A 24,190-nucleotide genomic window follows, 5' to 3' on the forward strand; every position below is an offset into this window, starting at 1 on the left:
TTTTTTATTATCCAGTACTGGAGCACCTTGTCTGTGTTATATAACACTTTCATCTGGTGGTTAGTAAATGTGACTTTCGATTGTAAGCATGTGCCACTTGTAGAAAATGGTGTAAGATCTTAATATTAAAAGTTTTTTTATCACATTGATAAATGCTAGAAGCATGATAAATACTTGCGTTCTTTTATCTAGTATATTTTAGGTGTTTGACATTACAAAATATTGGAAGGAAGGAAGAATCCTATATTGATGGAAAGTAGTATCTTAGATGCATGTTGTAGTGGAATTACATAATTTATAGTCATTATTAATATATTTTATATACAAGTGTACCAGAATGTATGTTTACAAACTTCACATATATCACATGTTGCCAGTAGAATCCCAGAAATCCTGTAATAAATCATATGCATCCTTTGTAGGTTGCCTTTTTTTTTTGTTTTAAAATTATCAAAATTATTGGTGGTCATTGATTAATTACTTGATTTTTTTAAGGTTTTTTTCCAAATGTAGAAATTATCTGTGACCCTTTTCTTTCCCTAAATTGAAAAATGAAGAAGATAAAGGTGATTTTTAAGATGGAAACAACAGAAGATGCTTATTTTCAAAGAAGAAATAGAGGTAGAAAAGAATGTCTTCCAATCTTTTCCCTTAAAGAAGGTTTTCTTTCAACTTATAGAATTTATCTCAAGAAAAATAGAAAGCTATTCCCTTTCTGTTATAAAATCACTGTAATATTACCATATTCCTAAGAAACAAAATTCAAGATTTTAACATTTTGTTTTATATGGCTTGAGAATTTATTTCCCCACTATTAAGAGTAGTATTTCTTACCTTTTAAAACCCATGACCGGGTTTCCCTTGTGGCGCAGTGGTTGAGAGTCTGCCTGCTGATGCAGGGGACATGGGTTCGTGCCCTGGTCTGGGAAGATCCCACATGCCGCGGAGCGGCTGGGCCCGTGAGCCATGGCTGCTGATCCTGCGCGTCCGGAGCCTGTGCTCCGCAACAGGAGAGGCCACAACAGTGAGAGGCCCGTGTACCGCAAAAAATAAATAAATAAATAATAAATAAATAAAACCCATGACCCCTTTTGATTTATAAAAAAATCCATGTTCTCCTTTAACATTGTTCATATTTTTAAAATAAATTCATTTCTGTGTTTAAAACAAAAATTAAAGGACATGTTATTAGTACCTTTTCTTTCTTTTTTTTTTTTAACACAATTTTTCTTACTTTCCTCTTGTTTAGGCGTAGATTTATAACCCTTCCTCCATGAGAAAGAATATCCCTTCCTTCTCCTTTGCTGAGAATCTACTAATTAGAGATTGTAGTCATTACAGTTATGGCTTTCAATTGAGTAAAACCTGGGATATTATCACTTTTTGTTTAGAAGAGATCTGGTCACACAAAAGTTTAACAAATGAGGTATTAAAGGCATTACATTTCTCTAATGACTTGTCCCTAGTTTGCTTTTTCTTTTGGGATGAAATCATATATGTATTAAATACATTATGTACATTGACACTGTTAAAATCCCATAAAGACAAGACATTTCATTTTAAAACTAAAACAGATATAAGCTGGTAAAACAAAAAAACAGTTCATCTTTCACAATTGTGAATCAGTTTCACGTCACATTGGTTGTGCTCTTGTGAGTAGAGCAAAACAAATGCAGGGAAGATAGCTCCTGTGAGCTTTAGTTACTGCCTGCTGTAATTCTGCAGTACTAGTTATCTACGTCATGTAGTATGAAAACTTAGCTTTTGAGGCTCTGTGTATGAGTTACACGTGAGTGCATTGAGCATCAAGTTCTTCTGACCTTTAAATTTTGTTTTCTTTTGACATTCTAGATCGGGGCAGGGAGGAAAGCTGTGTCAGAGTTGGACAATTTTGCGTCTGATTGTGTCCCCTATATGTGTTTTCTCTCCTCTTCCCATTCTAGAGTGTGACTCTAAAATAAAGTGTGTTGTATTACACCAGAATAGAGCAGTATTAGTGGAGTGGTGGTAAATTGGTATAAGTGAAGTTTTTCATTTCCCTTTTTATTCATTACTTCTGCAATAAGATTCTATACTTGCTTTAGCTTTGTCTGTTAAGTTGGTTACAGTGGTTGGTAAACTAAGTGAAAACAGGTGTGACCTTAATTAAAGGCATAAACAATCACATCTGTTTTGGAGAAGTGCTACTTTCATTTTTGTTAAATAGAAATGGAGTTTATAGTTTTTAGAATTATTTAGTTTTCTAACATCTTTCTGTCTCACTCGGCAGCAGGGCACAATAAGGTGTTCTTACCAGTAAATGTGGGGCTTAGAGTCCTATTTCTCTTTTTTAGTTTGAAAACCAGGACAGGAAGAGCAGGGTCTGAGAAGGTAAAGATTTTGCTTAAATAATTGACTAGGCAATACATGTAGTGGAGCTATTTCAGGATAAATTGGGTCCTAGCTCTACATGATTATTTTCCTTAATTCTAAACTTCAGTGTTTCACTTTACTTATTTATTTGCATTATTAAGATAGATCCAGAAGAGTTGAGTTTTCCTTTAAGCTGATTACATATATACAGATAGTTGGTTGGGAAAGTATTTATTCGATATTCCAGTGTGCCCTATTTAAAGTGATTGTGTGTTAACAGTTATGTAAATGTTCCCCATTAAAGCAGGTTAGATGTTATCATAACTTCTTGACTGGCTAAGCTAGTTTTTATCATTTTTTAATGTAACCCTAATTCTAAAAAAAGTTGTGTTTTAGTTAATTGCACATGGCTGCTATAAAGCGTTTAATGCGTTGGGCACTATAGTAACCATGTTTTAAGTACAGCAGAAGTGGCTCCACGTGTTGGCTTTTGCAAGGAATTATAAAAGTCATTGTGTAAACCTATCCTGACTTGGTGCAGCATGTCCATTTTGAAAAGCCACGTGCAGATTTGAGATTTTGAGATTGGAGCTCAGGTACAAAGATTGAGGTAGCAAAATATTTTTAAAATTATTCTCTGATGGCCTCAATGATAATGCTTTAAGAGTACATAAAGTTTTGAATCCCCCCTCTTTTTTAAATAGACTGTGAAGACTGCTGAGAGACACTTGCAGTCCAGTCACATAAGTGTAATAAAGAAATATTGGTCCTCATGGAAGAAGAGCAAGATTTACCAGAGCAACCAGTAAGTATTTCCTTTAACAATTTAAAGTTGATTGTAGAAAAGCTAATCTTAAGAGATGTTAAATATTATTCAGTTGTACTACAGATTCTAAATCAGAAATAAAATTAAGGAAAGGACTCCTTAATACTTTCCTTCTAAGAAACGATGTTCTGTGTTCCTAAATTCATATTTTGCTAACTTAATGCCAAGGACTTGCTTAGAAAATTCAGCATTACAAAATAAATATTGTCTTTAGAAGTGTCATTTAAAAAAAGCAATGGCTACTCTTACAGTTTTTAGAAAATAAAAGAGGACATCTATTTACCAAACAGTATATACCATTTCTGCCAGAAAATCTAGTTTTATCATTACCTAAATTTCCCTGACTTAATTTTTTTTAAGTAGTAGTAGTAGTTGAAGAAAGTATAATTTGACCACTAGCTAATTCTTAAAAATAGATAAGACCCTCGAGAATAGGTTGAATTCTTAATTTCTTTTAAATATTTAACATAAATAAATAAAATCATTTTAAATGTCCCCAAGTGATACAGATTTATTGCCTTGCCATGGCTTTTTTGTTTTTTCCTAAGTGTTTTTTGACCCTTAGCATTTAAAAAAGGAAGGTAATAGTAATCATTCTATTAAGATACTTTTGTGTTAAAGAATCTTTTCCTTTTGGCTTGACCTTCTTTTTCTGAAATTAGATAAATACTGATTCAATTTGCTATTCAATTTGCTCTCCTGAATGAGCCTCTTGCATTTTATATTAAGAGAGAATATAGAGTGGTACATGTTTACCTCCTTATGAAAATCCAACCTAAAAAACTTTGAATTTTGAAAGCAGATAATAGGGTATGTTTTTCATGTTCTAGATGTATTCTTTACATCAGTGATACATTTTTAATATTTTACTTTATGTTGAGACATACTGGTGCATACTGGTGATTCTTTTGCTATTAGTCTTTTAGCCCCTCACTTAAGTATAAAACTAGGAAGACATAAGCAGTTGGTAAAAGGACCTTTTGAAACATTTAAAATGTCATCCCATATCCCTGGTGGAACATTAATAATCAGGGAAATGGTAGGGTTAAAAATCATCCTCAGCACTGTATCTAAGATATACACTATAAGAACAAATAGCTGAATTAGCGACACTAAATGTACCAAAGAAGATTCTGTCATTGAGTTTTTAATATAGTAAGACAAAGGTCTAGTCATAGTTTCAAAAGACTTATGTAAGTGTTGACATACTGTTGAAATGAGTATTGTTGTTAGTCACTCCTTACCTATTTAAGGTAATGAGAATTGTGAAGCTGACCTGCTGGTGAGTCATTTTTTCCTCTCTGCTTCATTTGTTTGCTGTTCTGTTCAGTATCTATAATATGATGTGCAAAATCTGATTGTTACTTCAGAGAGAGTTAAGAAATTAAAGTGCTTTAAAAACACATTTTCTGGGAATTCCCTGGTAGTCCAGTCACTAGGATTCTGTGCTTCCACTGCCAGGGACCTGGGTTCGATCCCTGGTTGGGAACTGAGATCCCACAAGCCAAGTGATGTGGCCAAAAAATTAAAAAAAGAAATTTTTTTTTAAATACTAAAAAAAAATTTTTTTAAACCCACAAATTTTCTGCTGACTATAAATGGTGATTGTCATGAGGCATCTTTTTTTTAAAAATTGATTTGTACCTGGGTCTTAATTTATAAATTTATAACGGTGATTGAGTGACTACATGAAGAGGTCAGTGCCATTGAAAGAAAGAAGAAAAAAGAAAGTTTGGACTTCCTTGGTGGCACACTGGTTAAGAATCCGCCTGCCACTGCAGGGGACACTGGTTCGAGCCCTGGTCCGGGAAGCTCCCACGTGCCGCGGAGCAACTAAGCCTGTGTGCCACAGCTACTGAGTCTGTGTGCTATGACTCCTGAAGCCTGGGAGCCTAGAGCCTATGCTCTGCTACAAGAGAAGCCACCACAATGAGAAGCCCGCGCACCACAACGAAGAGTAGCCCCTGCTCGCCACAACTAGAGAAAGCCCATGTGCAACAACGAAGATGTAACGCAGCCAAATAAATAAATTAATTAATTTTTAAAAAAAATTTCATGTAACATTTCTCTTAGAGATGAGAGATGTAGCAGACCACACAGGGTCACGGGGGTAAGCACCAGTGTCATTCAGGAGGCAGAGATGCATAGGGGAATTGTAAGAGAATGCATAGGCTACAGCCTTAATTGAGGTTTCCACAGGCAATGTAACATAGGGTAATTGTTTATTTAGGATGGGCTAGTTTGAATAATTCCAGAGGGTTTTGGGGTATAGAAGCTATCACTAGGTATCTGGCACTGGGTTGATTTCACAGCAGGGGAATATAGTTCAGAGTATGGTTCAGAATATAGGCTCTAGATTGCAGGGGAGATGTAAGCAACTTTGGCTCTTAGTTTGGCACTGTGATTAGTGGGTGCCGAACAGACAATTATAGAATCTAAGAAAATATAGAGCATTTATTAAGTGTTAAAAATAATTAGAATAAGAAGAGTAAATGTCAGTTGTTGAGGAGTAAAGCTAATTTTCACAGGCTGTAGTAGAAATCTAAAACTTGAGTGGAAAGAATGGTCCTGTCCCAAGTTGCTGATGATAAAGCCATGATTTAAAAAAAAATTATTTTATTGAGGTATAGTTTATGAGGTATATACAACGTTATGTTAGTTTCTGGTATACAGCAAAGTGATTAGTTATACGTATATATAATAATTTGCATCTTCTTATCCCAGACTCCCAATCCATCCCTCCCCAACTCCCCTCCCCCTTGGCAGCCACAAGTCTGTTCTCTATGTCTGAGTCTGTTTCTGTTTCATAGATAAGTTCAGTTGCATCGTGTTTTAGATTCCACATATAAGTGATACCATATGGCATTTGTCTTTCTTTTCCAACTTACTTCACTTAGTGTGGTATCTCTAGGTCCATCCATGTTGCTGCAAATGGCATTATTTCATTCTTTTTTATGGCTGAGTAGTAGTCCATTACACACACACACACACACACACACACACACACACACACACACACACACCCATACCTTCTTTGTCCATTCATCTGTCGATGGACATTTAGGTTGTTTCCATATCTTGAATAAAGCCGAGATTTTTAACCCTGCTGTTTACTTGTGTATAGAGATGTTGCTGATGAGCATTACTATTGGAGTTATTTTAATCACATTGTCTCTTCCTTATTGAGTTATCCCTTTCTTGTTTCTGTACTACTTGCTAGCTCTATCTCAAGATTATTCCAGTCATTGTTCACAATACAACATAAATCCTAGCCTCAGGTTCTCTTTCACTTTCCCCTATTGCCAGTCAGTCCTCAATCCTCTGCAGTCAGAAATGGTTCTCTCTATGGTCATCACTTACCTTGAAATCACTCCATCTTTTTACCCTAGTCTTCATCTTTCTCAGCTACTCTGAAGCAGCTCATATTATTGTCCAAACTAGAACTCTTTTGTAGAGTGAAAGGAGGCACTAACCAAACTCGGTTTTAGGATAGGAGGTATAAATTAACACTGTTCCTGGCAAACTGGAAGCACTTAAAAAACTCCTTTATAGCTATCAGGGTGTTCTTTGAGCTCAAGTTTTAAAAGGACATATATACATAGGAAAAATTTTTAGAAGAATATACACGAAACTTAATACTGAAATCATGGAGGTTTGGGGGCAGAATAAGGTCTTTTATATTTTATTTTATACATATCTGTATGGTTTGGGTTTCTAAAAATATGAGCATATGTGCCTTTTGTATTTAAATATTAAAAAGAAATTAGTAATACTGTAGACAAAAGGTGGTACATGATTACAACGACAGTGTACTCTAGGCTAAAACATGGAAAAGGAGTGAAGCTTGGGAAATATTCTGGATTGAGAGCAATGAAAAGGACCCTAAAATTTGTGTTTTTGTCTTGGAGAATAAAAGGATGGAATAAGTGGCTAAGAGAGAACGACTATACTCAACCCCTAATTTCTTTTTGTCTTATCGATAAAGGAGAGTAATCTTTGGCTTCCCTGGTGGCACAGTGGTTGAGAGTCCGCCTGCCGATGCAGGGGACACGGGTTCGTGCCCCGGTCCGGGAAGATCCCACATGCTGTGGAGCGGCTGGGCCCGTGAGCCATGGCCGCTGAGCCTGCGCGTCCAGAGCCTGTACTCCGCAACAGGAGAGGCCACAACAACGAGAGACTCGCGTACCACAAAAAAAAAAAAAAAAAAAGAGGGTAATTTTCAAACTATAAAGGATACCATATCAATTAAAAATGTTTTATTTCCACATTTATAAGCAGGTACCTAAGTTATTTCAAATGAGTTCTAATTCTAGACTCCCCCCAGTAAAAAGACTGGGTTTGGTGCTCCTTCTTTGTGTTCCATAGAACCTTGAACTTCTATCAGAATCATTATTTCACTGTTTTATTTATTACTTTTTAAAAATTTTATTTATTTTTGGCTGCGTTGGGTCTTCGTTGCTGCGTGTGGGCTTTCTCTAGTTGTGGCGAGCAGGGGCTACTCTTCCTTGCATGCGGTGGCTGCTCTTGTTGTGGAGCACAGGCTCTAGGCGCAAGGGCTTCAGTAGTTATGGCACGCAGGCTCAGCAGTTGTGGCTCACGGTCTTAGTTGCTCCGTGGCATGTGGGATCTTCCTGGACCAGGGCTCGAACCTGTGTCCCCTGCATTGGTAGGCGGATTCTTAACCCCTGTGCCACCAGGGAAGTCCCTGTTTCACTGTTTTAGAAATTATCTATTTCTTTTCAAGCAGGCTATAACTTCCTTGAGGTCACGGACTGTATTTTGTTTACCATTATATTCCCTTTCAGGAGGGCTTGGTAGAGAACAGTCAGTTGAATGAATGATAGCGTGAATATGAACTAGAATTCTCACTGTAGGCATTTAACATTGGAGAATGACTCTGCAGTGTATTTTTCTCTCACATTTGTCTCATGTGGATTGACAGCTTTCCTGGGCCAGTCTTCCATGAAGGCTTCTTTCATCTTTGATGCTATTATCTTCAACTGTGGCCTCCATGGTTGCCAAAGAAACGGAAGAGAGGATTGGAGAATCACATGAGATGTTTTTAAGGGGTAGTTGTAGAAGTGGCTTATGTGGTTGGCTCCAACCTGACAGCAAGGGGGTCTGGAAAATGCCATCAATCTGTGTCTTAGTCTATTCTGGCTACTGTAACAAAATGCTATAGAATTGGTGGCTCATAAACAATAGAAATTGATTTCTCACAATTCTGGGGGCTGGGAAGTCCAAAATCAAGGCGCCAGCAGATTTGGTGTATGGTAAGGGCCTGCTACCTGGTTCATAGACTGCCATCTTTTTGCTGTGACCTCACATGGTGGAAAGGAAAAAGGAGATCTCTTTCTTTTTTTAATTTTTTTGCTGCACGGCTTGCGGGATCTTAGTTCCTCTGACCAGGGATTGAACCTGGGCCCCCAGCAGTGAACCTCCTAACCACTGGACTGCCAGGGAATTCCCAGGAGGCCTCTAATCCCATTCATGAGGGCTCCACCCTCATGACCTAATCACCCCAAAAGCCCCACCTCCAAATTTCATCATATTGGGGATAAAATTTCAAAATACGAATTTTGGGGGAAGACACAGACGTTCAGTCTATAGCATCCTGTGTGCCCAGGAACAGGAAAAAGACCACTGAATATTTATAAGTGAATCTACAATAATCTTCTCTTTGGTTCACCTGTTTCATTTTTCACATCTAAAGAATAAGATGTAACTCCTTACCCCACACATTCCTCTTAAGAGAAACAGCCCCAGCTTCCATCAGTTGCTGCATCCAGATCACATCCAGAATCTGATGCCCACTAGTTTCTACTAGGTCCAGATGTGACTTCTTTTGGACGGGTACCTGTGAACTTAAAAGACATGTTTTTTGCCTCCCATCGCAAGTCACACCCCACATGCAATGGTGGAGCAGGCAGTTGTCTCTGCCACGGGTATTTACCTTTCTAGTTTCTAGTGATTGAGAATGCTTACTCTCACTCTCCACATACTCATTTCCTTATGTCAAGTTCTGGAAGTAAAATTAATAATTAGATGACTGTGGGCTTCCCTGGTGGCGCAGTGGTTGAGAGTTCCCCTGCCGATGCAGGGGACACGGGTTCGTGCCCCGGTCCGGGAAGATCCCACATGCCGCGGAGCGGCTGGACCCGTGAGCCATGGACACTGAGCCTGCACGTCCGGAGCCTGTGCTCCGCAACGGGAAGGCCACAACAGTGAGAGGCCCGTGTACCGCAAAAAAAAAAAAAAAAAAAAAAAAGACTGTTGGTAAGCACAATCAAAGAAAATAGCATTAAATGTTTTTTGTGTATAATTTCATCCAGGTTATGATCAAGCCCTTTCCCCTTCTAGAATATAGAGTATGACTTTCTAGTAAAGAGAATGATATGCTTTGTTTGACAGTGGTGGATAAATTCTGACAAAAACATCTTCCTTTTTATAGGCTTCATGCAGACTTCTGTTGGATTTATTATTCCCAAGATTATAGTTTACCAAGCCCTAGTATGATTTAGCCTCTTGTTAAAACTTAGGAGGCACTATAGTTATATACTTGAAAGTCATATCAGAATAGTTCTGGAATGACATTTGAGATGCATAATATAATTTTCTTATCTAGAAGGTGGTATTTCTTAATCTTGTCTTTGAAATTTTGGAAATTCAGCTTTGTTTTTGCTGCTTTTGGTGGTAACATTAAAATTTAACAATGTCTTTGTCTTTCATAAACACCTCTCTCTCATTCGCTCTCTCCCTTGCCACCTGCCCCACTACCACCACCAATTTCATCTTCACAGCAGGCCTGTGAAATAGTCATAGTTTTCTTTTACAGTTGAGAAAACAGATGTAGAGAAGTAGACATACAGTGAATTAACTCTCAGAACTGAACCTTGAGCCTGGATATTCTGAATTTGTGTATTGGGTTATATGTATTCCTTTGCTCTGTTATATTTAAAGCATGATTTTTTTTTTTTTTTTTAAAGCAGAGGCACAAGTAGAGCTCTGATTCATGAATTTGCCAGTGGTTCTTCCTTTTTGTGTAAACTTTAGTCATAACATGCCCGTAAGATTGTCATTTTTTTAAATGACAACTTTATTGAGATACAATTCACATCCATTTTAAAGGATACAATTTGATGGTTTTTAGTATATTCACAGAGTTTTGCAACTATCACCAGAGTCAATTTTAGAACATTTTCATCACTCCAAAAAGAAATTCTGTACCCATTAGCAGTCACCCTTCAATTCCCTCCCTCCCGCAGTCCTAGGCAACTACTAATCTACTTTCCTATTGACCTATTTGTGGATATTGCATGTAAATGGATTCATAAAATATGTGGTCCTTTGTGACTGGCTTCTTTCACTTAGGATAATCTTTTCAAGATTCATCTGTGTTAGCATGTATAAGTCCTTCATTCCCTTTTACTGCTGAATGTTTCATTGTATGGATTTATTTTATCATTCATCATTTTATTTATCATCATTGTATTTATCTGTTCATCTGTTCATGGACACTGGAGTTGTTTCCACTTTTTGGCTATTTTGAATAATGCTGTTAGGAACATTCATGTCCAAGTTTTTGTGTGGACATAAGTTTTCATTTCTCTTGGTTATATAGTCAAGAGTGGAATTTCTGGATTATATGTAATAGTAACTCTATGTTTAACCTTTTGAGAAGCTGCTAGACTGTTTTCCAAACTAGCTGTACTATTTTACATTCTGTCAGTTTCTGGATTGTATTGTTTGAACCCATCCTTTTTGTAATCCAGTGAAATCTGTCTGTATCCTTTTAGTTTACCTGCCTCTAGTGCCAAGGTTTCCTATCCCTGACTTACAGGAGGACATAATTGCCCAAATCAAGGCTAACAATGGGCTGTGAAAGGTACAAAATTAGTTGATAACACATTTTCCTCCCCCAGACGTTTTTGTTTGGTAGATATGTCTTTAAGTACATTTTCTCCATTTCTATTTATGAATACATACTCTTTGTACCGAGTTGGCACTGTAGTAAATAGAAAGTAAAAAAGTGTAGTTCTTACTTGAAAGGCCATTATGGTATATTTTAAAATTTTGCTCCAGGGCTTTTTTTTTAGTTCTCTAGCTAAGTTTGTTACTCTGTGGCGCTAATAAAATGAAGACTGATAAATTAGATTCCTCAGTGCTCTAGTTTTCTTTATATGGATTACTGTTAGGAGACCATAGACTTTTAAAATTATTTCTTTGATCGCAAAGAGGGTCTTTGGGTGAGCTAAGCATAGATTCAGCAGCACTATTGGAAAATTACAGTATTATCTGACCTTATATAAATACTGTCATCTTCAGGTGGGAGGGACAGCACATTTATATTATAGCAAGAGCCTGTATTTTGTCATTTGTGAAATGACATAAATAGATAAACTAGAAAATTTAAGTAGATAAACTAGAAAGTTGAATTTTTCTTATCTTTAGCCTTGCAGTTTCCAGTCAAAACGTGTTTTCCAGCGTTACTCCATCAGCGCATTTTTCTCCTATGCCTTTCAGTGAGGTTATGTCATACATTTGTAATACAATTAAATTCTCTTGTCACAGTATGTATACCATTCTGGAATTCCTTGACCTCCTGGTTGGTTTTGGTATCTTTTATCATACAGAAGTTTTGAATTTTTGTAAAATCAGTCTGTTTTCTCCTTTATGGCTTTTGAATTTAATATCATGCTTAGTAAGGGTTTATCTACCTCAAACTTCTTTGTTTTTTTCTTTTTTCTTCATATGCTTCTATAATTTTGTTTCTAAATTTAGAGGGTTTTTTAAAAATTTATTTTTAGCTGTGTTGGGTCTTCATTGGTGTGCTCAGGCTTTTTCTAGTTGCAGAGAGCGGGGGCTACTCTTCGTTGTGACGCACAGGCTTCTTGTTGCAGCGGCTTCTCTTGTTGTGGAGCACGGGCTCTAGGCACGTGGGCTTCAGTAGTTGTGGCGCACAGACCTCAGTAGTTGTGGCTCGTGGGCTCAGTAGTTGTGGCTCTCAGGCTTAGTTGCTCTGCAGCATATGGGATCTTCCCGGACCAGAGCTCGCACCCATGTCCCCTGCATTGGCAGGCGGATTCTTAACCACTGCGCCACCAGGGAAGTCCTGGCAGGTGGATTCTTAACCGCTGCACCACCAGGGAAGTCCCTAGAGGGTTCTGTTTTAATGCCCCTTTTTTCTTTATCTTTATTGGTACCTTTGAAAATTTAGGCAGCATTATATAATGAGTTGATATGCCATAAACAAATAACCAAGAGTATTTGGTTTTATTTATTTTGTCATGTTTTCTCATGAGGAGTGGCTGTCCATGAGAAATTGTATGGGCCTTGTATTTAACTTGTATTTTTTATTTACCTTGTCTAAATTGTTAAATTTAATCATATTAAATAGCTATATTCCCACCGGATATGTTTATTTAAAATTGTTTAGCAAAGTTGCTGCCTCTGTGAGTTCTTACTCTTTGTAGTGGTTGGCAGTACTCTTTGTCAGCTTGAAATACTTTAAGTGTTCATAATTTGTCTGGCTAAGCACACTAAGCATACTTCTACTATAACTAGTAATTCTAATCAGAAAACTCTAAAATCAGATTCTTTGTCATATAAAAAAACAGGGGAAACTTAGTAGTATTAACCATTGATCTTTCATTTATGGATTCTTAAACTGTTTCAATGAAAATGCTTTTACCTTAGAAGGAATTAGAGAAGGTGAAAATATGGGGACAAAACAGTAGAGTGTGAAGAATATTTTTTAGATTACTGGTAACCTGATTAGAATTTATTTTTATTTTTGGCATGTAAGTAATTTGAATATAAAGATATTTCTGTTAAATAAATGATTAGATGATAGTGAGATTGCCATACTTACTGTTTGAGAATAAAACTGTGTGTCTGGTAAAATTTTAAACTAACCAGTTTGTATCCGAGTTTGGATACCTTATCCTGGTAAACATTCTGTATTGAGTAAAAATCCTGGTAAACCTTTTATTTACCTTGAATCTGAAAAACACTTTTATCATTTAAAAAAAAGAGAGAGCCTCATGTGAAAAAAAGTACATCTCTAACTCTAAAATATAATAGGGATTAATAAAATAAATCTAAGGGAAACAAAAGGAAACAGTTACCCTGTAATTTATTAGTTAATATTAGGCTGCCACTTGAGTAGCTAGATGATTTTAAAAACAGATCAAGACATTGATGCTTTTGTATAATTGTTTTACAGGTGAAAAAAGCCAAGATGCAGGAATCAGGAGAGCAAACTTTAAGGTATACAGAGTTGAATTTCTTTCTAATGACCTACTTATAATTGTTTTTACATGCTGATTAGTATATGGGCATGATTTGTGTTGACTACCCTCTTTTTGGTTTTTAGCATCAGTCTTTACGTTTTGAAATTATTTGGTTTAAGGTGAAGATTTTCCTCTAAAAGTTTGTCCTTGAAACACATAGGTGCTGATTTTTTTCATTTATTCATTATTTATTCAACAATATATACCAATCTCATGGTATCTCTCAGATCCTGTGATATGTGGAAGAGACACAATGGTGACTATTCTTCAGTCAGATGTACTGTATACTTAATAGGGAAGACAGAAATAAGGAAAATCCAAGGGGTTAATCATTAATTACCAAATGGATATGGGACACCTTAGTCATTAGCTTGGCTCCCCTTGTAGAAAAGAGGCAGCTTCTTTGCATGTCATGCTCTGGTTTCCACAACATCATGATTTTCAGTTGTCCACAGTTCTTACCTTCTGTTGTTTGTCTACCAACCATATGAACCGGTAACTGCATCACCTCTAACATCTAAATTTTAAGAATCCTACTCTTATACCACCACACACACTATCATTCCAGCTTATTTATTCTATTGTCGCACTAGCCCTGTGTCTTATACACTTCCAATTAAATGATCTGTCATATTTTCATTATCAAGCATTGACTCTTTCCCCAAAAAAGACTTTAGTAACTCCATTTTCCCCTTTTCCCAGCTCCTGGCAACCATCATTCTGCTTTTTGTCTCTGTGATTTTGAGTACTCTAAGTACCTCTTATCAGTGCAATCATAAGTTATTTGTCTTTCTGTGACTTGCTTATTTCATTTAGCATAATGTCTTCATGGTTTATCCATGTTGTAGCATGTGTGAGAATTTCCTTCCTTTTTAAGGCTGAATAATACTTCACTGTATGTCTATTCCACACTTTGTTTATCCACTCTTTAGTTGGTTGTGTTAATTATTGACAAGAGTTCTATTGAATGAGAATGAAATATTTGTGGCGCTTACTTTTGGAGTTTGGGTGTTTTTGCTCTTTTTTGGAGGAGGGAAATTTTATTTTGGAGCATTTATTTTAATATACACACATTGTTAAGTAAAATTTATGTTTATATAACTGAAAATAATTATATTTTGAGACAGTAATAATTTTTCTAGATACAATAACTTTAAATATTTAACAAAGTGCTAGAGTTAATTCACTGTCTTGGTGCTGTTGTTTCTATTTAATCTCTAGATACTCAGTTGAATAGGTAGGGGATTTTGCTATAAGATTACAGGACCATAGGATTTTAGGCACTGGTCCATTGTATGCCAGACCATACAAATATACCTTCTAAGATACAGGATCTAGAAATAGTCTTTCAACAGTGGGTGTAACAGTGAACCCCAGACTTATTCAGGTACACATAGAAGACCAGTCATTGTAGTCAGAAATGTGAAGTTCTTGTCTGGGTTTATACCTTTCTCCTTGGAATCTTATTTAATTAGGCATAAGATGGGGCTCAGAAGTCTGTATTTTTACCACTCAGGTAATTATAAGAAATAAGCCATTTTGGGAAACAATGATGTAACTATTCACTATGACCCTTACCCTCAATTCCCATAGTAATATCTTGGTTGGTATATTAAGCGCTATTCCAGAAGTACAGACAGTTGAGTAAATATATTAAAATAAACTTCATCTGGGGATTTACCTTTAAAAATTAATTACATCTTAGGGAAAATTGTTTGAACATTGAGAATATACCTGGAAAAAAAAAACTTTATTATGCTTGAATATTAGAGGTCCATTCAGAAAAGATAATGAGAGCTTTAAGAATTTTGGTGCTGTGTATTTTTTTTTATAAATAACATTTCTTTTTAAAATTTTTTTCTTTTTAAAACTACTCTTTCCAGATATGTGTAGTGTCTGGGACAGTGTCCTCCACGTCTCCCTAGAGTGTAGAACAGCAAAGCAGATGTCTTGCTAGGGAACATGAATGTGGGAAGAATACGTGGGCTGGGGAGAAGTTGTATTGTAATAATACTAGCTACAGTTATATTGTACTTTGTTCTAGTCTCTGTTCTAAGTACTTTTCATGTATTAGCTCATTAATTTCTCTAACAGCCCTAAAAGGTAGCTTCTATAATTATCCCTCATTGACAGTTGAAAAACTGGAGCACAAACAAGTTCAGTGACTTGCTTAAAGTCATAAAGCTAGTTTTGGCAAAGTGGAATATGAACTCAAGCAATCTGGTTCTAGAATCCACACTCTTAAGCACTGTGCTATACTGGTAGTTGAGGGAATATGTGGAGAGTGGAAAGTAAGGTAGAAGGAAGAGAGAGGACATTGTGAGGGATGAAAGTATAATCTCCAATTCAGAATTTCAGTGAGGATCTTCCCAACATTAAAGTGTCTAACATAATGACTTGTCCTCCCAGTTTACATGACTTATCTTTTACAATTTCTCTTAATTTGTCTTATAAGTTTTTTTAAAAAGATGTTGCTAAGTTTGGGGAATGATAAAAATAAAAATTTGTTTATTTTTAATTGGGGGAAAGGAAATACAGCGGAATGTACCATTTTGAGGTTCAGAACCCCTTCTTGGAAGCAAGTGTGTATGATTTGAAAAAACTTTTCAAGTGATTATGAGGACCATTGTCTGAAATCAAGCATCTTCCTATTTCCCTTTGGTACTTTGGAAATAAAGTGACAGCAGTTTTTGGTGTTGTGGAATTTTTCTTTTACCATGTGGTCTTCAGAGAAAATCCGACTTGCCTGTGGCTTAGGTGGAATTTCCGAGTGATACAAAGATTGAAGTGATGACGAAGAACAGTAGAATGCTGAAGGTACTAGCCCTGGCCCTAGCTCTTTAGGTAGCCGCTAAAATCCAAGAATAAGTATTTCATAAAGTAGACTTACCTTGCCTCTTAACTTACCTAGGAAGAAAGGGTTTGATTTAATCACTTTTAGCAATGCAGCAGGTCAGTCAGGGGCTAATGTATCATTTTGGTTTTCCCAGTCAAGTAAGCAACTCCGAAGTCAATGATCAGAAACCTGAAACTTCAAGCCTTGCTTCAAACCTTACCATGTCGGAGGAAAGTAAGTACCATATTCTGTGCACCATGGAAGAGGTGTTCCTGTGACCAGGTGATGCTATTCTTTTATAATTGGTTTTCACTGATTGCCTTGTTTGTCTCAGAATATCCAGAATCCTTTCATTGCCTTGTTTGTGTGTTCATCCTTGTGCTCTCCTATAAGCCTTATTGACATACCAGCTAAGGAACAAAATCATATGGAATTCACTCCCCAGGGATTGGTGATTGTGTTTTTGTTTTGAGGTTGGATGTTCTAAAGGTAATAAATAGTGCCTTACTCAAAATCAGAAAAGTTTGTGGGCCAACCTCTGACTGTTCCTCCAGAGGGCTTGATATTTTTCTACCTTCCTAATAACCAAATAATTCTACCTATCCATCTAGGCCAAAAAAAGAAAAGTAATCCCCCGAGAGCCCAGGATTGATACTGGGCCCTGAGGGAGATCCATCTCAGGTATCCACTTACCAACCCTTATTCTCTTGTAGAACAGTTATATTCATGCATTAGACAAAAATTTGTAGAATGTTCTTTTTTTTTTTCCTGTGGAGGCATGAGCGTTCTCTGACATATCATGGTGGTATGCTCCATAGGGCAAATAGTCCTCCTTGAAATTAAAGTAAGTAAGATCTTACGGAAAAAACCTGAACGAACTTTTTGGCCAACCCAATAGCTGTGCCTTTCCATATTTTCCCACACACTTTGAAAGGATAAATTTGTGTAAGACGCTTTTTGAAAAGACATTTATTTGGGGGATATATCTTAAGATGATTATGCTTAACCTTGTATAATTCCCATGTGTTAAAAAATGGTGTGCCTATTTTAAAAAAAAATGGTATGTCTTGAGTTGTATATATTATTTCCTCAAAGATGCTGTTCCAGTGGTTCTCAAACTTTCAACATACCTAAGAGTCATCTGGAGAGCTTGTTTGTAATGTAGAATTCTAGCCTCATCTTCAGTGATTATCATTCAGTAGACCTGATGTGGATGGGAATCTGCATTTCCAAGAAGATAGCTAATTCTGATACATATGGGAAACTGCTCTAATCAATGAAAAGTGTCTACTCTAATTTTTTTAATATCTCACTCATCCCCAAGAAAAAGGCCTGTTCCTTATATACTTCAGGGCCCAGAGGTAAGTTGTCTTCTTGCTTCTTGAAAAGCATTTCTCTTTTTTTCTCAAAAACTCTAGTTCCTTTGAAGTCTATATTTATGTCCCTCCCCCACATTTCTTTTTACCTCAGACTGAACTCCTAGTCATTTTGCTCTTTAAAGACTAGGTCTTCTTTTTCTTCTCCATCCAGACTCTTATTATTCTTGGTAGTTTCAACATTCATGTAGATGACCTATCCAATACCCATAATGTCCTTCTTGTTTTCCTGTCCCTTTTTACTCAGCATAGATTCTATGGTTCTTTATTATAATTACTCCCTTACAAATATCTTCAATAATTTGGCCTCTTGTACTCTTCTTGCTAAACCCCAGCCATAATTTAATCCAACTCTCCACCTTCTCTATAAGTGCATTCAAATAGCTGAACATTATTGGATGAATTATACACCTAGCTGACTATTTACTCACAGGGCCTCAAGTGGGCACCCTACTACATTTCACTCATGAGTTTTACCTTTTAATATTTCACACCACTTCTTTCCTCTCGAAGCACCCATACTCATTCACCTTTCCTCATGTTTACCTGATGACTCCTTCGCAAATAGAAGCTCTCTGTGACAGGAAGCTCCCTTATTATCCTACCACCACCGGATCTTCAAAGCTACTTGTGTTTGTACCCATGTTATCTTCCTTCATTCTTGTCAGAATTGGAATAGTATTCTTGCTCCTGTCAAAGGTAAAACCTTTTATTTGTGCTTCATACCTGTCTGTTCTCACCTCCCCCAAGGACTTTGGTACTTTGGTACTTTGGTTATCCTAATACCATTCCTGCATCGTCATGTTCTTCTCTTCTTAATCCATCCTGTCAGTAAAGAGACATGATTCAGTATCTACCATCTTAAAACACAAAACCATCCTTTGGTCCACATCCCCCGCTAGATATAGACCTTCTCTTTGTTCCATGACCCATTGGAACCTCTGGAAAGAGTTGCCCTCACTTGCTTTCTCACCTCCCATTCGCCCTTCTCCCCTCTCAAATTTAGCTTCTGTCACCACTCTTCCAATGAAATTGCTTTTGTCAAGGTCATTAGTTACTTTCAGTAACTGAAAGTGCTAGTTCTAGTGGACATTTCTCTCCTTGTATCCTGCCTCCCACTATTTTTTTCTCCCACCTTTCTCCTTTGCTGGCCTTTCTTCTACTATCTGAACTCTGAATGTTGGTGGGCCTCAGGGTTTGGTTCTAGTCTACCATCTTTGCTCTTTCTGCATCCTCTCATCCATTACTACATTACTTTAAATGTTTTATACATTGTTAATGAATTCCAAATTTGTATTTCTAGTCTGACTTCTCCCCTAATTTCATTTGTGAATCCAGCTGCCTACTTGACATCTCCACTTAGATATTTAAAAGGAAAGTCATGCTTAAAATGTGTGAAAGCTTTTTATTCCCTTAGCCCTCACCAAATCTGTTCTCTTCCCAAACTTCCCCATATTTGGAAGTGGTTTCACTATCCTTCTAATTACTCAAGCTGAAAACCTAGAAATTATCCTGTATTCCCGTTTTCCTCATTCCTTACATACAAATTCATCAGGATGTCGTGTTAGTTTTACCTTCAGGATATATTTCAAGGTTTTGCTTCATCTCCACTGCTTTTTTTTTTTTTAACCAGTACAAAGTTAAACACATCCAGATTTATTTACACAAAGATAAAGAAATTTGGGTTCTATTTCCATTTTGTGTAATTTTATTCTGGGGTCTGGCTTTGTTGTGTAGCTGACATAGGTCATTGAAACTTGATTATCCCACCTCACATGCAATTTTTTGTCACAAGGGAACAGAAGACTTGGGTATTTAGCGCACATACAATAATGATCTTAATACTTTTGCAATTTAGTAGGAAGGCAGCTGTCCCACAGCTTGGCAAGGGGACAGAGAAGTTACAGATTTTAAGCAGATTATGCCTTGACTCTTTTTTTAAAAAATTATTTATTTTCTTTATTTATTTTGGCTGCAGTAGGTCTTAGTTACGGTACATGGGATCTTCCTTGAGGTATGCAGGATCTTTCATTGCGGCACATGGGCTCTTCGTTGCGGTGCGTGGGCTTCTCTCTAGTTGTGGCGCGCGAGCTTTTCTTTCTCGTGGTGCGTGGGCTCTGTAGTTTGTGGCATACGGGCTCTCTTGTTGAGGCGCACAAGCTCAGTCGTTGTGGCGCGCGGACTTAGTTGCCCCTGGCATGTGGGATCTTAGTTCCCCGACTAGTGATAGAACCCTCGTCCCCTGCATTGGAAGGCGGATTCTTCACCACTGGACCACCAGGGAAGTCTCTTGCCCTGACTCTTGATAAGTTCCCAAGTACTGAAAAGATCAAGGCTCATTCATTCTCTAGCGAAGTAAAAATTGGCCTATATCTCCCAGGATGTTTTGTGGACCTCTTCTAGAATTAAATTAAATCAGAGGAGGAGAAGGATTTGGGTTTTTGAAGGTACTTGTCAGCAGAGAAGGAACCATTATGTAGAATTTCAAATGAACTTCCATTCTATGCGATGAATGCTAAGAACTTTAGATCTAATTGAGATCCCCTTCATTTTTGTCAAAGTGATTATGGATTAACATAATCTGCAAATTGCCATTAAGTATTTTCAAAGACTTTGAACAATGGCAGTGGACAAGATTCATGATAAACTCACAGATGATGATTTATCGTGCTGTTGGGCATGAATTATCCCTGCATCTGATCTTGATCAGGGTTCCCTTTTTGGGTCAGACACTCAGGGAACCCAGCTGGACATAAAGTTAGTTGGTTCACCCTTAGTCCCTAATCACAATAGAGCAACCTCCTTTTATAGTTGTTGAAGGAAGTTCTTGAACAGTTGAGTTCTGGAGTCTGAGAACAGGAGTCTGGTACAAGCTCTGTGTGATGTTACTCTGTCTACAATATGGACTGAAATAGTGCTAATGAATAGGATTCTGCTGTCTGTCAAACTTGAGTTGAATATTTACAGTATTTATCCCAGATGAAAACATTAGGGTCAAGCCTCATGACGGTATCTATTCTGGATGAAGTCATGGAGGTGAAGAGGACACTAGCTGTGAAAGTCTCTTTACTTGATGGTTTATCAGAGTATTACATCAGTTCCTCAGGTGTGTGTCTGCTTTGCCAAACGTAAAGCCTTTACTACAAAGCTGAAAAAATAGTAATACAGAAGCATACTTACGTCTTTCTGCTGTTGATTATATACAGCAGTAGCTACAGTTTTCTAATAAAATTGAGTTCCTGCTCCAAATCTGTCTTCCTGCAAGTCATTCTTATGACCTTTTATTCAGAATAGGGTAAGCACCCAGAGAATGAATAAGCTGAAGAAGTATAATGTGGTTTCCTAGACATAGATCTTGCATTTTAAGTTTGCCTATGAGCACAGCTGAGAGCTTAGGAAGTTGCTTCATCTATGGTTGTAGATCAGTGATGGGTGAAGGTAGAGGTCTGTTGGTACTGACTTTCGAGTGCTTTACCATACCCTTTGCATTCTGGCTTCTTTTACTGTCTCTAAAAGTCTCTAAACCCATTATTAGAAGAGTGAGGTATTTCCTACTGCATAGTCTTTCTAAATTTCTGATGCCCAAGTTGTATTCTGTTATTTAGTTTGAAAGACTATACAGTGAGACATGAAATTTCCCCATTTCATTTTTGAAATGTTCTAACTTTTTCCTGGTGATATCTTTCTTTCAGTTATGACATGCACCGATTACATCCCTCGCTCATCCAATGATTATACCTCACAAATGTATTCTGCAAAGTAAGTTGAATAATTATTTCAAAAATCTGTATGCTTTTTCTCTAGATTCATTGCAAAATTTAACTTGATATTTAAGTTATTAAGTTGACATTTAACTTATTTTCACCTTTCTTGTTCTTCCCTACTCCAGTTTTTTCATTCCCTCTAAATATAGTCTATATAACATCCTTTTAAAAAGTTGATGATTGTCTGGAATAGATCACTGTTACCCAGGAGCTTGCTCAAAATGAATAGGCACTGAAAAATGCAAAATACCCTTAGTGATGTAAACATATTACTGATTGACCTCTGATCATTCTGTCTTTGCTCTACTTTAATAGAGAGATCAATTTAAAAAGCTAAAGCCAGCCTCAGACTGGGACTTCTCAGCCTAATCTATGTTCAGTTTATTGTTTTAGGAGTGTCCTGAAGAGTAGAACTAGGCTTGAGATTAAACAGGTTTAGTGGGTTGAAGTCATTAAGAGGCAATATTTTGGGCCTCATGGGGTAAGATCAGCATTTAAGGTCCACTAAGTTAATCATCTCCAAGATGAGTAGGTGCAGAACAGTGTGTATATCGAGCCAGCAGTTGTGCATTGATAGAGTGAGCCTACATACATAGATACATACAAGTGTGCTTTATTAAACTGGGATAAATTCTGATGTGCTTACATAGGCAGGGTACATAAGGAACACTCACCTTTGGTAACAGAGGTGAGTGATATGTATGGGTATGTTATAAAAAAACTTTTTCCTTTTGAATTTTGCGTCAGTTAACAAAATGAGCTAATTGAAAAGTCAGCTCAATGAGTTCTTCAAATTCTAACCTGGTATTAACACTAATAGCATTCTTGGGCCAGTCATTTTCATGTGGTTTTCTTCTTCTGTGAAATGACCGAACCTATTCTCTGAGATCATTATGAAGAAGGTAAGAAAATAATTTGAGCTATAAAGACACTATATAAAAAATGATATTATGATCTTTATCATATCTGGAGGTTAATCCATTTGAAGTCACTAAGATTTTAAATCATTCCCACGTGATTTGATTAACAGCTACAACCTGAGCTATTTTCTGGTCTCAGATCTGGCTAAGAAGAATAGAAATTTTCAAATTCAGTCTTTTAGGGTCTACCGAGATGTGAATATTGCATATTCCAAATTCATTCATTTGTTCAAAAAATATTTGTATACCTGCTGTACTCAGGACACCTTATTAGCTATGTCTTCTATCTTTTTCCTTTTTAATTTTTTAAAAATTTATTTTATTTATTTATTTTTGGCTGTGTTGGGTCTTCGTTGCTGTGAGCAGGGGCCACCCCTCGCCATGGTATGCGGGCTTCTCACTTTGGCGGCCTCTCCCATTGCGGAGCACGGGCTCCAGGTGGGTGGGCCTCAGCAGTTGTGGCTCTCAGGCTCCAGAGCACAGGCTCAGCAGTTATGGCGCAAGGGCCCAGCCACTCCGCCGCACATGGGATCCTCCCGGACCAGGGCTCGAACCCGTGTCCCCTGCATTGGCAGATGGACTCTTAACCACTGTGCCACCAGGGGAGTCCCTATGCCTTCTATCTTAATGCGGACCTCCTTACCACTTAGCTAAAACCATTGCATTTATTAATTGCCTCTATTTCAACCACCCTCCGCAATCCATTTTACAAAGAAATGTCAAACCAATCTTTATTAAAGAACAGCTCTGATCTTGTCATTCTTTGCTCAGCAATTTCAGTGACTCCCAGTTGAACACTTTTAGCCTCATATTCAAGGTCTTTGCTGTCTATCTTCTTATACTTTGCCTTAATATAATATGTGCTCGTTGAAGGCTGAAGCCCTTCCTCTGTACCTTTGCCAGAGTTTTTCTCTTTTCCTAAAACACCCTTTCTCTCCCATTTCTGCACATGCTATCTGCTCAGCTCACAGACCATTTCTTTATAGGCTTCCTTCATTTTCTTCTTCCCCAAAACTGGGGGAAAAAAAATCTTTTCCTTTCTGAAACACCCCTTTCCCTCATTATGTTATTGTTATGATCTATATGGTACATATGACACTTTCTTGCTTATGAGTACAGCATAACTTATCAAATAAAATAACCGGTATCTAAAAATTCAGTGCATAAAATGTGGCACCATCTTATTCCATGGATAAAATGACCAGGTCATCTAGCTAGTTTAAAATCCCAGAAGTTTCACTGTTAAGTTCAAATCTCTAGCTAAACCTGATGTGGTTGGCACCAACTAGTGGCAGTACTCTGGCTTAAGTATCAGCGGGGCAATTCTGTGTCCTGTCTAGAACTTCCTGGATTTTATTAGTTATGTGACTTCTATTTTATAGGCTCGATCTGGGGATATTGGGCCACACCTGTACTCCCTGTTTTCTAATATGGTTGCTTGCCTTTTCTCTGCCAGCCTCACCCTCTTCTCTAAGTCCCACTTTCCCTCTCAGAACTTTAGTTTGGCCCAGAGGGCTAGGTGGAGAATGGAGCCAATTGCCAATCCTGTTCTGTCCAGTTTTATGTCATTTTAGGGTTTTATTCTATATTTAGCCATAAGGGCATAAACAAGTTTAGTCCATACTTGCATCTCACATAGGGCCTTGCATGTGGCACACCACAAATGTTTGAGGCATAGTAACTGGACCTTGGGAGGAAGATATTTGAAGCTATTAAATTTTCTGTAAAATAGTTAGGTAGGTGACAGTAGAACCTGGAAAGGAAAAAATAATTCTACTTTCTGACCATAGTAAGAGACATTTTACGTGGCAGGTTAGTCTCCTC

At 37.2% G+C, this 24,190-nt stretch overlaps 1 protein-coding gene across 5 annotated transcripts in view; it reads left to right on the forward strand.

The window, feature by feature from the left end:
* EYA3 (EYA transcriptional coactivator and phosphatase 3) overlaps positions 1–24,190 on the forward strand; it is a 139,830-nt gene that overhangs the window by 70,197 nt on the left and 45,443 nt on the right. For 4 of the 5 annotated variants that reach the window (XM_082864048.1, XM_082864047.1, XM_082864050.1 and 1 more), the window contains 4 exons: positions 3,057–3,157; positions 13,404–13,447; positions 16,461–16,540; positions 21,375–21,441. In XM_082864048.1, the coding sequence (XP_082720174.1) occupies positions 3,125–3,157; positions 13,404–13,447; positions 16,461–16,540; positions 21,375–21,441 (224 nt within the window). In that variant the 5' untranslated portion in view covers positions 3,057–3,124. Of the gene's footprint in view, positions 1–3,056; positions 3,158–13,403; positions 13,448–16,460; positions 16,541–21,374; positions 21,442–24,190 lie in introns of those variants that run through there. The other variant, XM_082864051.1, reaches the window with a different exon arrangement.

The sequence above is a fragment of the Leucopleurus acutus genome, assembly GCF_964270905.1.
Source record: "Leucopleurus acutus genome assembly, chromosome: 2".
NCBI lineage: Eukaryota > Metazoa > Chordata > Mammalia > Artiodactyla > Delphinidae > Leucopleurus > Leucopleurus acutus.